The 19,510-nt window shown below is 37.5% G+C and overlaps 2 protein-coding genes across 6 annotated transcripts in view; one reads left to right on the top strand and one right to left on the bottom strand.

The window, feature by feature from the left end:
• Nucleotides 1-13,780, bottom strand: part of LOC145940361 (uncharacterized) — a 58,772-nt gene extending 44,992 nt beyond the window's left edge. The window contains exons 1-2 of one of the 3 annotated variants that reach the window (XM_083045422.1): nt 13,415-13,780; nt 10,271-13,339 (exon numbers count right to left, since the gene is read on the bottom strand). In XM_083045422.1, the coding sequence (XP_082901548.1) occupies nt 10,271-10,583 (313 nt within the window). In that variant the 5' untranslated portion in view covers nt 10,584-13,339; nt 13,415-13,780. The remainder of the gene's footprint in view (nt 1-10,270; nt 13,340-13,414) is intronic. The other 2 variants (XM_083045423.1, XM_083045425.1) reach the window with 2 other exon arrangements.
• Nucleotides 1-19,510, top strand: part of LOC145940367 (uncharacterized) — a 278,019-nt gene that overhangs the window by 10,073 nt on the left and 248,436 nt on the right. The window lies entirely within an intron of this gene.

Genomic DNA, 19,510 nt, shown 5'->3' with positions numbered 1-19,510 from the left:
GCTATAAAAATTAAATTTCCACTCTACTCATGTCAAAGTGAGAGCTGAATGTCGTTAGATGTGGATACAGCGCGATATTAGTTTCTATATGTATTAGATGATTAAAATTGTACTAGTATTATAACGAAATACTTTGCTTATTACAACGTGTTTCTATTTCTTGAGAGAGAATAATAAATTATAGTTCTTGTATCTGTATATTAGGTAGGCAAAGTTGTGAAAACATAGAGAGAATTGTTCAACACTTTACCTAAAGATTTATTACATGCTATAAGTACTTTATTATAGATTCATAAGCTTTCACACACATACGTGTGTGTTTATCTTAAAGTTTTATTTATTTAATCTCATTTAATTCCAAGATGGAATTCTGGTTATTATGGTAGATTTTTAGTATATGTATATATTCCCCTTGAAGTTACTAGTAATTGATATTAAATGATATGCACATAATCAAAATTATATAGTATACTGATGCTGCATTCATAAAGAATGTAACTCGCAATGTATATCATTTTACATGCTAATTTTCAATGTCAGTCTTCTAAGATTTTTCTGTTACATTGAGAGAATTTTCTCTTAGAATTTACCCTGAAAATCATGATGGTAATCGTGAGACAATATGGTACGAAAAGAATTTTATAAGAATTTCTTTGATAAATATTTATCACAATAAAAATAATATCTATCACAATAAAATATAAAACATGTTTGATTAATTTTACTAAACAGCATAGTAAAATTATCAAAGAAATGCTCATAAAATTCTTTCCGTACCATATTGTCTCACGATTACCATGATTTTCAGGGTAAATTCTAAGAGAAAATTCTTTGTGTAGGTATATATCGCACGAAACGAAACTGAAAGTAAAAGGCACTTGATTCTCTTCAAAAATATAGAGCCACGTGTTTAAGATTGATGTATAATGTTGATGAGCGAGAGAGAAAGAAAGAACGGCGGGTTTGAATAATTATGTTAACAGCAGGTGCAGCAGCAGTGCGTTTCTCTTTTTTTTTTTTTTTTTTTTCTTTGCTCTTTCTCTCGTCGCGTCGAGCTGCGCGAAACGTTACAAAGAGAGAAACGGCGCGGTGCGTAGGATTTTAACCGGCGATAAATAACGATAAATTCCTCCTACATATGCGCGAGAGAGTACGAGAGTCGTGAATACGCTCGATACCTTCCTTTTCCTCCGGGAGATAATTTCAATAGTTCTCGCGCGCTGCGTACCATGCGTACGCGCAAACGTGCTCGCGAAGCTGATGCATAAATACCTATAAATATGACACGGCGGGGCCCGCGGTGTGTAACGTCGCATATTAAATTACATTCTTAAGCAGCCGCATCGGCCGGCAGAGGCTGGACAGTATGGCGCGCATCAAGTCAGCGGGGCTGATTAAACGCAACCACGGAACGTGGTGCATCGTCACAATGAAACGGACGAAGAGAGAAAAGAAAGAGAGAGAGAGAGACACGCTCGTTCTGTTCTGGGCATTCCCCGGAACGTACAAGCCCGATTCAGACGGTAGAGTTGTCGAAGAGATATGGAGAGAAGGGAGAGACGAGGAAGAAGACGAAAACGAGATAGAGAAGGACGGAGGAGCGCAACGCGAGTAGGCATACACCACCGGAGGCTAGGGATGCTAATTATTCTGGTTCATGCGAGCAATTTGTCGAGTACCCGGGGAACGTATGTTTAATACCTGCGGGGCTCCCGGCTGCCCCGCGGGTATTTACATCTGCGGCGAATACCGCAGCTTTATAACGCGGATACGTCGAGAATTATCCCGGGATTACAGCATGTGTCTTCGTGAGCCAGCGAGAAAGAGCCGGGGCTCTCTCCGCTCCGTGGCGGAATCGCGAATGTGCGCTCGCGTACGTAAGGGTAGCAATCTCGGGACGATGTGCACGCTCGCGCACGGGGTTAACAGGAATCGCGATTTTCCAAGCCGCGCTTTTCTCTCTTTCTCTTTCTTTCTTTCTCTCTCCCCACTGTGAGATGTGTGTTATCACGCGCGCGCAGGTCTGTAACATTTTTTTTTCTTCGCTCTCTCGACAGAAATTATATGCGCTAGTCATTTCACTGAGGCTTATATCTGGAATATTAGCGCAGTTCGCGGAACATATATTTACGAGCGAATGCTTATGCGGGAACTGCGCTTCGATTGCAGAGGTAACATCGACTTCACGCTTGATAGCACTTTTTCCTCGAATAATTTTGATGGCACCCATATGCACGTGGAAAAAAGAATTAAATGTTATATCAATTTAATCATAACTCTTTTTCTTTTGAATATAATTTTTTTATTGCGTTATATACTGTATCTGTTTATTCTAATAAATTCATGCATGGAATTGAAATAATTCGAACAAAAAGAGACGTAAAATATTCTACATTTAAATTTGTTATTTTACATTATTTACGAAATAAATTTAAATAATCCGAACGTGAAACAATAGATGGACTTTAAATCGCCGTGAAATTCTCTTTGATCTTCTCGCGCGATGCTTGTATTTTGCAAAAGGATAAAATGAGATATTAAGGAATAAAATCTTCCACGAAGAAGAACACCGTGAAGGATCGAGAATTATTTCTGGATTACACAGCCGACGCGTGCACTCGTAACTTTTCTAAGCCGGGGCCCCGTCCGTTCGTAGTGGTGAAGGTTTCTCGCTAGAGTAGCAATCTGCGGGATACACGTGGGGTTAACAGGATCTCTACTTTGATTCTTCTTCCTGCTGTGAGGGAGATCGCTCCAATTTCACAGTAAGAACACGTGATATCAAGTCACGGTTGAGTACTTCATCGCCGGAAGCTAAGATTTAATCGTTCCTTCGGGAGCACTTGTTACAAATACACATTCCTCGTAACGAGAAGGGAGGAAGATTTATTGCGCCCGGCGAATATGTGCTTTCATGTCTCGGCATAAATGTTTAGTTAATGAAAAACGTGAGCTTTCGAGCTTTCGAGATCAGTCAAGATCAAGACGGATTATTCTTTGCAAAGCCTTGAGCAGAAAGAAATTTTCTATATTTTTTTCAGATAAAAATTTTTAATCAAATGCAAATCGTGATCTACTTATTGATTTTCGATTTAAACGAGATCTGTGCGCGCGTGTCGAATCCGGGTAGAATAGCTTTATAAGCTTCGCGATGTTGGTCGAAAATTATTATTGCGAAAGACTCAGTCGTTCCCGGTGTCGGAAATTGATCTCGTATACCGATGAGACGGTAGGACTGGTTCATCGAAATTTCATGGGTGTGGCTATATTAAAATCGATTATGAAAGGCAACCGCTGAGACGGTCCAAGGCGTGAGTCGCGCGAATTGTAAAATTCTAAGAAGTCGGAGTGATTCGCGTCGTGTTGCACAACGCTTTGCCGTGCCCCTCCTGTCTGCCCGACACAATAATTCATTTACCGAGAACGACGAACACAGACTCGATATTAGCGCGCACACCGCATCGCGTTAATTTACTGCCGCTTGTACGTGAGAATCCATGTAGAAAAGTTTCTTTTCGCGCCTTCGCATAAAGAATAAAATACGGCTTCTGTGTCGAGGAAGAATATAGCTATTCATCTTCAAAATTTTTGCGATAATTTCTCGTAGGAAGATGAAAACGTGACGATGTAAATTATGTAACTTGAAGACAAAATATATTCGGAAATTCGATATTTTACATTGGCCTCGATTAGGTTTAATAAGTATTATTTAGTGATTAGTGGTTTTTATTCAAATATCTTGTACACACACAACCTTTTGTTATAAATGGATAGAAACAATGAATAAATTAATATATTAATCAATCGCGGAATGTGTTTCAAGGCTCAGTTGTAACGCTTACGTTCCAAGAATTGCCGCTCGATTTTCTTAATAACATAATTCTCTCGGCTTGTGCGTTACATATACACTCAAACGGACTTACTGTACGCCTGTCTCTCCTTTCAAACCGGTGTTTACACTTGTACCTTGAACTCTGTCCTGATATGTAACACGCATTTCAAAGCTGTTACGTCGTATAAACGTGATGACGCTATCGATGAATATATCCGATTGCAATAATACGTGATTAAAATCATATCTCGTGAGATAATAAATGAACGAATTACGAGTAAATAATAGCGAGAATATAAGATATTTAAACCTGCATGTATGTATGTATGTATGTAAGTCTTACAAATTGCAACTAATTGAACGTCATAAAACGCAGCGGAAGCATTAAAGTGCTATCTTCATGGGCAACGATTAGGGCAATTAAAACTATAATCTGTGAACACGCAATCGTGCGTAAATCGCCTGCAGTGTTGACCGTTTGACAACTGTGTATCATTAGAAAAAACATCGGAATAATTTGCGGATATCAGAGATGTTCAATCGCCCGTGGAAAATTATAAAGAAGTCAATTATATTATCCCTCGCGGAATCGGATAATAAAATACGTCGCGCATCAAAAAATTTCTATCCGCAACTTCCGCTATCTTTTGAGTCGTAAGTATCAAAAGCGCAGTTAATTGCTGAGAAAACTAAAGTCATACTCTCTCTGTGTAGAATAATACAATTGCAATCGCGAGAGTGTCGGCGAGTCACAAGTAAGGACAGGTCATGGACGCGCATTGTCTTTTAACGAGGTAACACACCCGCGAGATATCCAGGTCGAGATAACGCTAGAAGCTCCGTACATAGATCGGACTCTAAAAGCTCTTCTCCGTTTGAATGCAAATTGTGAGACGAGATTGCGCGCAAAGTGCTTATCGGAATACGACTAATGCGAAATGTACGTAAGCAACAATTAACGCGTGTTTGTATTTTTCGCTATTATTCGATTTACAAGCGTATCCGGTATTTAAGAAGATAAAATATATACGATTGCGTTGAACAAGATGAAACGAAAACTCGATACAAAAAAATTGTTGAAAATAAAGTCAAACAACAATTGAAAGAAAATACAATTAATCATATACTTATGTATTTTTCTATTAAATCTTTTTTTTAAATAATCTTTTAAGTCTCCACTTCTCTTGAATTTTAATGCGGATTGCAATTTTATATATTGTACGGAAAATCCATGCGGTTGATGCGATATTTCGTTTCCCGTACGTATCGTTCGTGCAAAGTATTCTCAATAGCCGCGAGACTGTTATCAAAGGACACTAATGTGAGGTGTAGGTAAACGAAAATTAATGCGCCGTTGAGATTTTTGCAGCCGCTATAATCTCGTCGCGATATCTAGCAATCGCGGAAGTACTCCTCGCTATTCAATACGTTAATTGACAAAAATCATAGCGGTTACTCTCGCGTGTACGTTCAGTCGCATTCAGTACGACCGTTTAAATCCGATGGAACTTGAAATGGCAAGTTTGTAGATGCGACATCGAGCGATTAACGCTTGATTAATGAGTTTTGCAATTAAAATATTTATTATATATTTGATTATATCATGATTTGATATTATCATGATTTATTATATATTTGAATATATATTATTTTGCTGAATTCGATCAGTTATATATACGTACACAGAAAGAATTTTCTCTTAGAATTTACCCTGAAAATTATGGTAATCGTGGGATAATATGGTGTGGAAAGAATTTTATGAGAATTTCTCTGATTAATATTTTTCACAATAAAAAATAATATCTATCATAATAAAATATAAAATATGTTTGATTAATTTTACTATACAGTTTAGTAAAATTAAACATATTTTATATTTTATTGTGATAGACATTATTTTTTATTGTGATAAATATTAATCAGAGAAATTCTCATAAAATTCTTTCCATTACCACATTGTTCCACGATTACCATGATTTTCAGGGTAAATTCTAAGAGAAAAATCTCCATGTATATATGTATATAAAACATTGTGATATAAATCATTGTTTCTATATGAATAACAAAAATAAAATTGCACTTCGATTTTATTTTTGCTATAAAATATGTTTTCTCTGCTGCCCGATGCCGCATTGTTCCAACGGTTTCTCTTCGCAGTTTGCATCGCCAAAGAAAACGATCGTCTTTGCGTCGAGAAGAATTTTACATAGTTTGCGATCATAAAAGGCACGGAAATACGTTTCTCGCGCTTAATGCTGAACTTTCGATTTCGCATCTCTCTCGCGTTTTCATGATTTATGTAAATCTAGAGGCGTAGGAAAGACGTATAGGTATAGGTGAGAAAGGATAAGCAACAAACAACAGATCCAAGATCCACGGAGCGCAGATCGTGTGCTCGCGCGCCCCACGTATTTCTGGTTGTAAATCAACGGGTTATGCATAGAAATGGCGCGGTCGCCACTTCCGCCCGTTTAACATTCAGCGTTCCTCTTCACCCACTACTGAACTCCCGACACTTGGAGTGACTTAAATCGCGCTCGAGGCTGCGCAAGGCTGCGTGTAATCGCCGTTCATGATGAATGATTCTCGACCAAGAGTACCGTGGACTATTTCTAGCGTCTCGCGATTGGCAATGGAGTATATCGTTCTTTATTACTAATCGAGACGCGTTTAATTATCATGCAAAGGTGGCTTCGAGTTGCGTAAACTCGTTAAGTCCGTGTTATTAAAACGTTCAAACGTAACGTCATCTAATGAGAATTTATGTGAAAAAAACGCAATACGTGAAAAAATTATAAAAATTAATTTAAATTATATATTATGTAGTAAATGAGTATACGTTTTCTTTTTTTTTTTAAATAATTGCCTGATTAGAAAATAATCATGCCTAATTGATTTCATGAATATATAAATATTTTCATGAAACTTGTATTTGAAAGAAAGTTACATTTTTTCATTATATAGCTTGTTCACTTTTATTTCCGGTCGCTCGAGAGAAATTATCGAGTTTAGCCCTATTAAAATCTTAGATGATTATAATGAATTAATCTCGCAGTTTCAATCGCTCGGAATAATCGGAAGAAAGAGAAAACAGATTCAAATTTTTTTCACAAGAAAAAGAGTGTCATAAGTTTGGCCGATAAAATCATCGTAATTTCGTTCGGATCACCACCGGAACTAGCCGATCCAATATTTTTTTTCGAAGCGGCACTCCCACGTCTCGACGAAGTCACGAGCGCGCTTTCACGGCATATTTGCGCGGCCATAAAGATACGTCCCTTTTCCTCTTTCCGTCGAGCGACTTGTATACGGATCCGAGCGCATAAAGTCGGGTCTATGAACAGTTGATAGACAATTCGATCCGGCGCAACGCGAAAGAAAACGATTCTGAACGAAAGGTCAAAGGGGTCCAATCGTGGCGCGGCTCTCCCCGGCGAAATCTTCTCTTCAAAAAGCACTAATAAAGTTGCGTCAAGTAATACCAGATGTTGCGGCAACATCATGCGGTTATCCCGCTTGTGTAAATTTCAATAATAACCGGACGATGGCTGAATGAAGGAGGTGTAATGTTGAACTTAAAGTCGAGATTAGACGTATAATCCATCGGCTTCCACCATTGCCTCTACCAAACTGGTATCTTCTCCCGTACGTAAACACTCATTATCGATTAGCAGTGACGGCGAGATTTTTTCTTCGCAATGCGAGACGAAATAGGATACAAAGTAACGTGCGACATGCACTTCAGTGAGGAAAGGTCAATGTATGTTGGCGTACGCTAGGCGGAAACATGCAAATTGATTATTCTATTCATTCATTTCTAGTACATCACACGCGTGATAAAATATACAAACATGTAATTAAAAATAAATATTTCTATAAGAGAGAAAAACTTGTATAAAATGACAGATATAAAGTTGAGGCTACTTTAATAACAAAATAAAGTAATGGAAAATTAAATCCTTGCGAAGTAGAGATTTCGTGCTTTGTCAGCAAGAAATACCTCGCGAGTTGTAAATTCAAAACTTGTAAGTTTAATTTTTAAGAAAAATCATTCTCATACAACTGATTATATTACTTTCGTGTAATTCACGTACGATTAAGCACTCACGCGTGTACATTCATTTCATCTAACGATTAATCCGCCCAACGTATTGATCAATGCCTTGACATGAATGCGAGATAACGTGCAACAAACGGGGTTGTATCGGGATTAAGACTGGACTTCGTTAGCGAGCGATTGTAACTGAACACATGATCAACGCGGGGAATATTATAAAATTAGATAAAATTTCATATTTAAGAAAAGCTATAAGAGACTAAAATTTTCTCATTAAAATATAAAGATATAAAACAAAAATCTCTTTTATATATATCGAATATTAATTATTGACGGATATTGCAGCTGTAATTAATTCGAATTATTTCACTATTATTTAATGCATCTTGCAATATTTAACGTCTTTTTTTTCTATCGCTTTATTTACTAGCTGATTATTTTTATATAATAATATTTCAATTTTTACTTTCTCGCGCGCGCGAGCGTGAATCTTCGTAATTTCGTCCCACGCCAGTACGACGTTTGTGCATTTGTAATTCATGCAGCGCTTCATTGAAAAAAAGTCAGACGTTATGCTAATGCACGAGCAGGGTATTATTCACGGCCGTATGTCACTGACCACCTACCCGCGCTGAACGTAACTGAATAATAGTATATTGCTCGTCTCTCCTATCGCGCATTTTCCTGTTTCTCTTTTCGTGCGAACCAAGATTAGATTTTCGTTTCTTCGTTGCTGCCTATTTTGTTGGTTAACGAGTGAGGAATCATCGCGAGTTTTGTACGTTTCTGCGCGAGTAGACACTCTCGAAATATTACCGGGACGATATTAAATTATAATTCGCGGCACGCTCTACCGCATTACCTCATACTTTCCTTTACTATTTATAGGCCGACACTCGTTTCGCTCGTTCGTTCCTATTCCTTGGCAGCGAGAGCTACGAACCGACACCGAGAAAGCACGCTGACACGCTCGCGAGTGCGATTACGGTCGTGAGAAATCGTTGTGGCAGATGCAACAACGTATGTAGATACGTGCCGTGTCAAGGAAATTGAAACGTTTCTATGCAAATTACGGGAGACCGTGTTTTCCTGCGCGTTGAGTAATATCTGACGAATGATCCTTGCTAGATCATCACGACGCCGCATCGTCACAGTAAATCGTCAAAGTTTATGATGAAATATCTATCGGGGCTTATAGAATTAAAAAATATTTATAATAATAATATATAAAGTTAATATTAATAATAATATTAGGTATATATTATTAATTAACAATATTATATAATATAATATTATATAATATATTTAATAATAATATATGAAATATTATATTATTATTGTAATATTATATATTATAATAATATTATTATTGTAATATCTTTTTACATATATATCTTTGCGACTCGTGTCGCCATTGATCAAACTTGAGTGCGGTTTACTTTATCCTCTGTCTTTCAGAGTACAAATTTACTTTCATTGTTAAACGGCCACTGCCACCCACAACCATCTGTTACTTTCTTTCCGCGGGCTTAGGTTAAATCACCACTGTACCTACTACAACTTGGTTACATATGTACGCAGCTAGGCGTGGATAAATAAACTCCAACTCGCGCATGCATTGTTCGCTTCCTCAATTCTCAAAGAAAATCTCGACGATGTCGTAAGCGATATTCGAGCCGCGAAGTAAATAATAGAAAATACGTTTCGAATTTTCAATTTATCTCGTTATTTTTCGATTGCCAGATCAATGTAGAAACTGGTATGCGTTAAACAAATATATTATAAATAATAATTTTAGATTTATCTGAAAAAAAAAGTTTAAATCTCTCACAATCGTGAAGAAATCTCTTTCTAATTAATCCATCGATTGTAACGCTGCGTATATTCTTACGCAATCCGCGATCAATTTAATTCCAGATCATATTTCCGATACAATTCCGCGTGCATAATCGATCATCGTACACGACGTGATCGATACGTCGAGTCGAAGACCGGAATGCGATGGGTAATTAATTCCATATAGCTTCTTTGTGTGATTTGTCATTTATTAATCGCATTTTTCATTAAATTTTTCTTTTTAATCTATTTTACAATAGAAACATAAAATATTAAATTTAATTTTCACAATAACTTTATTAACGACTAAAAAATTCGTTTTTCAGAAATTTTATAATTAATAAGACACACAAAACAAAATAATAGTTACTAAAAATATATATGTATATTTTTCCAATTTTAAAATTATGCATTTTAAGTCAATTTGACATGAAATGTTTGCTTGGAGAGAATTTTTGTCAAATTTCAATTTTCTTATTAAATTTACAAGGATAAGCGTAAGAATATAAGCATATATACAATATAATATCTGAAGTTGTACTCACCGGGATAGCCTTCCGGGATGACTATTTCCGGTCCCACTTTAACGTCGTGACGGTAACGATGCATTAGCAGCGTAGCCGTGACTCTGAGTGATCTCTGCTGTTGCTTGTACAGCAGTATCGGCCTTCCACCGGCACCTTCAACCCTGACCACTCTCGGCAGTGAGAATCTGTCCAGGAACTCGCGCAGCGGCATGAAGCCACCGCCGGAACCCGCGGCCTCGGCGGTCGCCTCTCTCGAGCTTGGCAACGAGTCCTCGCCGGTTCCGGTGGCCTCGCCGCTCGATAGTGTCGAAAATTCACCACTCGATGACATCGCGGCACAGTCTTTCACAATATATCTTGTACGAAATCTTCTTCGCGGTCTCTTTTACATTTCGGTGCGCGCGATATGCGTTTCACGTTGTTGCATCAAAATTTCTGATTTTAAAAATGTTCCAAAGTGATTAGATCGAATGACCTTGTCCGCATGCTCGATGAAGACACATTACTGCCTAAGATTGCATGACATATTATTTGTTTAGATTTATTTATTTTAAAAATCTATTTTTGACGGAATTATAAATTGAGAAAAATAATTAAAATCTCTTTTGAATAATGTAAGAGGAAATGATTTCTATTTCGAAACTGTCTATATACATCTAGAAAGATTTATAGTGCAATGAAAAAACTCCAAGGAATTAATATAGCGGAAGAAATGATTTTTTCTTGCAATAATACGAGCAACCAGCTTGCTTCCTGCTCATATATAACGATATGCACCCTGTGTTGCCGGAACATAAAGTGCATTCCTCTCTTTCTCTCTGCTCCTCCCTTTCCCCATTTGCTACCTCAACCACCCCCGATGGAATTCGTTATTTCGCGAGGCATGACAGCCTTGATGCACCAACGGCGAATCGCGCGAGCTAATGAATGATTACACTTTGGGCACCTTGACGATGATGGTGATGATGATGAATTTATGACGATGATTATCTCCCGTAGCATACCAGTGCATCGCCACTGGTGTTTGCCTTTCGGATGAGCGACTGGCTCTATGTCGCGGAAAAACGTGAGTAGAATGATGAAACAGCACGCTCCGCTACTTGCGAAATGTCACCTTTGAAGTCGCAACATAATAAATGCGGCATAGTTGTAGCAAAGTGAAAATAAAATATTAATGAATGGCCAATTATTAAATATTACTGTATATATTGAAATCGTTAATATTTTTCTTTATTAATATTAATATTTTTCTAATCTTTAATTGATAATTATAATAGAATTTTATTTAATGATGATGTTGATTTTACTTTCACTTTAATTTATTTCATTAATTCTGTGATCGCGTGTATCAAAAAATTACTCTTAATGCTTAATCTTAGATTTTCTCTCGACTACAAGTTTTCGTTTCTAATCCGATTTATCTTCCAATCCTATATTCTTAGGATTTTCACATAATTAGGGACGATGATTTGTGTCTATTAGCATCTCCTAGAGCGACGTGGAATATAATTTATTCATGCTCGCTGTCATACGCAGTTCATAATGCACTTTCTTGGGTGACTTGCACCTGTGACATTCCACGGCTTCGCGGCGATACTACGTACATCGCATACGAATGACGAGAATTAATATTCCACATATGTAAGATATGATGCGCGCGGAGACTCTGGGCATTATCCGCGGTTCCGGTCATGAATACATATGAGATGGGGGATTTTTTTTTTGTGAACTCGCGGCTCCTTCCTCGTTATTCGCAACAGAATGTTTCATCCGCGAAACTTCTGTAATCGCCATGTAATGGAGTTTTAATTACCTGCGACTAAAGCGACCGTGACGAAGGTATCGTAAATTATCGCAACGGCTGACTACGACGCGTCTTAATAAAGCTTCGTTTTTCTTATATTCGTGCGTTTTTCGTGTTATGGTTCTTTTTTTATACGTTTTTACGTTTGCTCGTCCTGTGAATCTCTCGCGTTAGTATGCGTCCTATACGTGAACGAACACTTGCTATTCCGTTTATACGCATAATCTTTTTCAGAAATCGCGTTTCCCCTTCCTGTTACACACATACGTTTGCAACGAATAATTATTACGTTTCGACCGAAACTTTCAAAGAGAGACTTGCGACTTCAAGTGACTGTGACGGAGCGTCCTTTTTCTTTTCGAGACTTTTCGATTTCACTCTTCGTCTTTTATTATTGTCCGCTGTTTAAAGATGACATTCATCACGTGTGACAGCCGTCAAAGTGTCCACTTTATCGAACATAATATAAGTAGACGTAAAACTGACGAGAAACGAATTGTGAGAATTCTTGATATCAGATAATTAAGCTACATTCATGTTAAGCTAAAAAGTCTCATCGCATTCGAGTGCATAATAGATCGTGCGAAGTGAAAGTATAGATTTAGCAATTCGCCCATTAGCGGCTATTCTAAGCTGAAAATGTTTTGTTTTCCACGGTGTTACTGCACACGTCTCCCTGATGTAATTTTCCTAGAGAAGACTTATCGTGCCGCCAAGCACGTAATCCTAGCAGCGATTTTAATCGAGCTTATGAAAGTTTCTACATTACGTGCAACTTTCTAACGATACAATGATTAATTAAGTACCAGGAAAAAGCAGGGAATTTTAATCATGGTTTTAATTTGGATAAGGTAATAACATTTCGTGAGCGGGATCTATTTTAACACAGTGAAAGTTCGAATCCAATATTGAAGATTATCGACAGTTATTATGTTTTGCACGCTTGAAAGGCACGACGAATACCGATAATTTCAAGAATCATAATTTAGATTTTACACACATTGCAGGTTTTAATAAAATTTTGCAATAAGCATGCGATATATAATCTGCAAAAGATTAAAATTATGATGCTACGTATATTTTTTATCTATATCCTTATTATTCTATGTCATATACAAACAAAAGTAATAATAAAATGATTATCATTAACAAGAGCCACTTTAAATATTATAATCCATTCTAACGCTGTATATCCATTAGCTTCACGAGTTTCGATGCACGATCGCACGCTATTCGAAGAATTGATCCCATTCACTGTAATTATCCTTATCACCATCGATCATCTAAACTTAACGAAAACTCCTTCTAAAAATCTATTAAAAAACGTCTATCCATATACAATATTTTATTTGACTCACTCGTGCGTGTAAATAAAATTGATGCATGAATCGAGCTCACGACACAGATGTTAATCAAGATTTTATCTTCATAAAGATGTTATGAGAAAAGCTCAAATAATTAATGGGAACGTCGGTAAAATTAAAAAAATAAACAGTCATTCATTGAATTTCGCAATTTAAACGCGATCCCGTATGATTTTCGATACTTCGGACCGACCGAAAATTTTCGAGTAGCTCGATTTTTCTCAAGAGATCGGAGATGTACCACGACCGGCATTGATCCAGCGATCGATCGATCGATCGATCGAAGCGTAACTGCGAGAAAAGTGCGACGAGGAGCACCCCGACGCTGCGGACGAGATCGCGCGACTAAAAGCTCACAAACCGCAGAGACGCGGCGGAGCACTAACGTCGAGCCGTGTCTCCCCACTTCGAGATCCCCAGTTCAAATAAACTGTATCGCGCAGGCTCGCAATGCTCTCGGGAATCTCTCCCCGAGTCGCCAAGACTTTTTTTTCTTTTTTTCTCCTGCAGCTCCGCGACTTCTCATCTCCTCGATCAGTTTGGAACTTCCGTTTCCGTACGATTTCACGATATATTTGCGATATAAAATCCATGCACTGAGAGCATTTCCGATAGTAATTTCAATCATGATTTCAGTAATGATTAGAGAATTTAGATTTTACGTAAACAAATCTATGTATATATATGTAGTCATTTTTTGGATATTTAAAAATTTTTTATTATATTTTTTTTATTTTTAGAATTATTAAGACATGAAATATAGCATGCGCAAGAATGTAATATATTTATATATATCGTTTGATATATTCTAGATTCTTGCGAGATAGTATAAGATTTTTTAATGATCTAGATTTCTCTCAATTTCTTTCAATATCTGTTGAATATATTTGTTTCAAATCTATTCGGAAAAGTCTATCCGGTTCGATTGGCAACCAAATTACGAGCGCGATATTTGCTCGCGTAATTAATAGTTGCGTATATTATGCAATATGTGCAACCAATTACTGTGCCTTGGTACCCCGTAATTTGAAATTTCACGTTGTATTCGAGATATCCGTGACGGGTAACAGTGTAACCTTCGCGCACCTTCACGAACTCACTTCAAACTAGAATGCCAAGATCACAGTCCCGCCATTTTTTGCCGTGCTAAATTTCTCACCGTAGCGCGACATCGCTGCATCCGCAGCGTGCAGCAGCATCGTTTCGTATCGTTGTCGGACATCCAAGACAGTCGGCAATTACAAAGACGCGCATAACAGTTAATACCGAGTTATTATAGGTATCGAGGTAACTCGTCGACTTAAATGACTTACGCTATGTTTGCCATATGTTCCCCGAGCAGATGGCGTGCCACTTTCCGCGAATCCGCGAGATGGACCGCTACGCGGCGAATTGCGTAACAATGATCGCCGTCGCGAATCAAAAATGTAAACTTCTTTTGCTACCGCGTTTTTGTAACTGTATACGAATAAGTCGGCCACACGCGCTGGCCTGGCCTTTATTAGTTTGAAACTAGCTTCTCGTCTGCGATTATCAGAGGAAGACGTCCTCCTTTGCGCGAATTATTATTTTATCATGAACCTATACTCGCGATGTAAATGAACTCGCATCGTTAATATACTCTAAGAAATGTTTGTCTTCGATAAGCTAGAAATCTCAAGCGCCACATGGTTGCTCCACTTTTTCGAACAAAAATGCGTATCTCGATTACGCGAGTATATTTAATTTTATTTTGTAGACAAGCTATAGTATATAGATTTGATAAAATGGAAACTTAAACTCAAAATTCGAATTTATTATATCTCGACAAGAATATTTTTATAATTTACATTCTTATATTTATATACTTTTAATTTACATTTTCTCGTAATTACGTTACAGTTTGATAATTTAAACACAAAGAGAATTCACGCGTGCAAATCTGGATAAGCTCTTTGCGCTTCGTTAGCAAGTATTTTCACATGCCTAGTTGCACATCCAACTATCTAATAATTAACCCAGGAACGCGGGAATATTAATGTCTATGTTTAGGGGAGAAACATTGCGCGAGTGTCATTGTCTTCGTAATTGTCGCTCCGCCGCAAAATGATTATTGACTCGAGGAACGTTGATTACAGCGACGAGGTACCAAGGTGCCTCATTGTCTTCTCTACGCCATTAATATCTTTTCGCTCTGTACCGGCCCGGGTCAGAGGTCGGGAGGAATGTCCGCGTGCCATAGACTCGTCATAGACGTTTTGAATTTCATCGTGCGATATTGCGATTGTATGCGATTGTATATATCTTCGGTAAAGACACCCTGCATTTACGACCGATGCATGATATGTGTCATTTTCTTCTCGGACGTACTCTCACGCGTGAAAAAAAAAAACGACGCAACGTTCTGAATAAATAATCAACGAGCGATAATCTCATTTTTATGTCAATTTGTATGTCATCAATACAATGATGAGTTTTATAATGCAAATATATTGTCAATCAAATTTTTCTCGCGTGTCAAAAAAAGTGTGATTTATGAAAGAGCCATACAGCCATCGCGTGATAATGATTTTTAGATTGGCACTGTCGGTTAATTATTTCCATCGACTCATCCGTCGTGCTTCGTTAAATAATGACAAGTTAATTCGCCGCGCGGGGTCAATATTCCTTAATATTCCGAGTATAGCGTTAGGGATCCCTCGCTACTACAGACGGTACACGGAAGCATATCGTACATCGCCGCAAGACGGATGACCTTCCGAAGGTCAGCGCCTTTACTCCCCGATGTGGATACTGCCATACATATGTATACGAGACGTATACCCGTCCATATATAATACCTTCTCATAAGGCACGTGCGACGAAAGAGAGAGAGAAAGAAACTAATTGAAATCTTTACTGAATAATATAAAAAGATGGTAAATGGTCGGTGCAATGACATAGAAAAGCTGCGGTTAAACGATACCAAGCTTTCTTCCGCATGCGTGCCTCGTCATTAAATGACTCGAGTATACCAATCGTTAGTCGTCGTTGCGTGACTATCACGCGATTGATTAACGGCCGGACGATACTCGAACCGATCGCTCGGCCGATCGTTGTCGTTATAACTGTTTGTATTGGCGAATTAATTCGCGAATTAACGGCGCATTGTTTCGCCAGTGTGTAGCGCATCGGAATCCCACGACCGGAAACGACTTTTGTGTAAACGTTCGTGACTATAGTATCTTCGAGACACCTCCGAGATGATTGCCAAAGGATATCTGCTTCTCTCCGGTTAGTCTCGTCTAATTAAAGTCAGGTAGCGGTAATCGTTGCACTAGATTGCCTTCATGTGTACATCGTCATTTGTTATTTCCAACTGATTATTATGCTCCTATCCAACTTACAATTAGATCAGTTACTTATGTTCGAAGGAGATTGCGCAACAGAACTCGTTACGGCTTTTTATTAGTGAATATGAGGAAATCAATATCGATAATTGCGATAACTTATACACTATTATACATTGAATAGGATAATAGGAAATAATGCTGGAGAATTATGCATATGTAAATTGCGTTGATAATTGTGTTTTATTATACCTATAGAATGCACTATTCTTTTAATTAAGATTGACATAAAGTTTTCCTTTTAGGTAATAAATTTTTGTCTCGAGAGATATTATGATTAGAAATATAAATAAATCTTATAATGCAATTGTTTAACTCGTGACATATCACATATGGCTCCAATATACATATCGAGCTTGTAATAATTAAATACAGTACTTGCGGCCCCGATGTTCAAGCTCTCTCTTTTTCTTTTTCTTTTTCGAAGAGAGAGAAGAATCAGCATGCCTCGAGGCTCATTGATCATCTTATAAATAACCATGAAGATTCTAAAAGGACAGCTCTTAATGAAAATGTCAGGGATCGGGCAAAAACTTATCAGCGAACGGAATTATTCGATACTCATTGCATAGTGTCCGCCGAGAGGATACACGTCATTTCTTGTCGCCGATTTTGCTCCGTTGATTTGCGTCTCGTCGATGTTGTACTTCTCATCGCGGGCACTCTCGTCTTGATCGCGAAAATAAAAAAACGTACTTTTCTACGTTTCACGAGTTTCTCGCGACATTCTCGCCGGCGCAATCATCATGCGGGTAATTCGGATTCCGCGGCATATATTGCGTGTAACGATCTCCTATCGATCTCTTCTAATCTTCGAGACACGTACCTTTCCAATTTCGAGGTGAAATCTGGCAACCCGTAGCGTTACGAAGCGAACGTCATTATTTCGGACGCGTTGTTGATTCTTTCGTGCCACGATGTTGTCGCGAAAATTATAGTAATTCTGTCTTTCATGCTTTTAGATGTGTCTAACTTGCGTTTTGTCACAGTGGCGTTAAAAGTATTCCGGGAATTGCCGTAGCGAAAGGAGAATCGGCGTTGAAAACATAGAGAGATTGCTCGAGAAAATTATACAAATACGCGATGCGCCGTAAAAAGAAAATAATGTACTTTCTCCTATTGAATTTAAGTAACGCTGTAACTTCAAGTCTCGATGAATTAATCACGCGTTAATTACTTTTGAAAACAATTTTTACAAGTTCTGTAAAATTTCTGATAGCTTATTTTCGATGTCACGTGAAGGCTGTAATTGAAGCGCGTGCAATAGCATTACTCAATTGCACTAATACACTGCAGTGTATATTCATGAGCATCTTAGGTACTACATACATGTGATCGTCTGTGCGCCTTTTAAAGATTTCTTGTCGCGACAGACCACGGTAACCCGTAGGAATTAACACGTCCTGGAGAATAAACGTCGGAAGATAGATTTATGCTGGCCTTCGGTATACTTTTATAGAGGCCACGCTACCGCAGGTAAATGTATGAGTCACTCTCGCGACTTTTGCGCGCTCTTTATTAACTTCACTATAATTACATATGCATAAAGTCATTTACAAAAATTAGTATGACACGAATATAATGACAAGATTGCTACATCTCAATACATACATATACTATATCAGTACGTGATTTGTGTGTGTATTCATCTGCATTATAAATATCATCTCTTATACCATAAATAATAGACCAATGTTAAAAAATATGTAACAACAGTAAATAACTATACAATTCTGATATCAATAATGAAAGAAATTATTCGCGATCTTATTAGATTAATTAACACGTAAACAGTAGAGTTTCTTATTTCCGGCGTTACGTCACAGCTTATGTTGTGTCAAATTTGATGTCGATTGCGCGCATACGCGACGCAAATACGTCTGTAAGAAGTATCGGAGAAAAACTTGAACTCTCTCTTACGTCGGCCGGCCGTTTCTCGTCGTTGCACTCTAACGACGCAGCCACGCAGAAATAAGTGCAGCGAGACGCGCTGCAGCGCCGTGCGTGAATCGATCCAAGGCTCAGTGCGCACGATCCTTGCACGATAGCATTGCAATCCATAGTATACAACTGCCATCGCGTTATTACACGTAATGCTCGACGTATATCTAAATCAGTTATAATCCGATGAGAAATTGGGATAACAATTTTCTCACATGGAGCTTCCATGTCCGTGTGCTCAAGGTTGCGCGTAGCAAAAGAATTTATAATTTTGCAGAATATCGGAGTAGATATCAGTATGTGTTTATCAATTAAAATGTTTTAATATAGTAAAAGCCATAAATAATTTTTAGCTTTAAGCGTGCACACTATTCCCTGAACATGTAATTAACTTAGACTTTCTTGACGATATGTTATTACATAAATCGATTTCATCCATTAGCGATATCAAAAGACGCGATAGTATCCCGACAGTTAAGCGCATATATGAAAGTAATGACAAGCTGTGACTATATTCGTATTATTTATCATCCAAGTATATCATCGCTTCTCTTAATAATATAAATATAAATTAATTAAGTTAATTACTTACAAGTAAATATAAATTAATGAGTTGACAGTATATAAACAACAACTTGGCTAATTTTATTAATCTTTTATTCGTTTTAAACAGTTAATTTTTTGACAATATATTTAATCATTTTATTTATTTATTTATTTTTATTTCTGTTTGTTGCATATGCACAAGTTTCTCAAGATATATCTTACTGTGATTTGTATT

Source organism: Prenolepis imparis, unplaced genomic scaffold (assembly GCF_030444845.1).
Source record: "Prenolepis imparis isolate NDT839.2.m4 unplaced genomic scaffold, iyPreImpa1.0 SCAF_9, whole genome shotgun sequence".
Taxonomy (NCBI): domain Eukaryota; kingdom Metazoa; phylum Arthropoda; class Insecta; order Hymenoptera; family Formicidae; genus Prenolepis; species Prenolepis imparis.
This window is presented reverse-complemented; position numbering and strand designations above follow the sequence as displayed.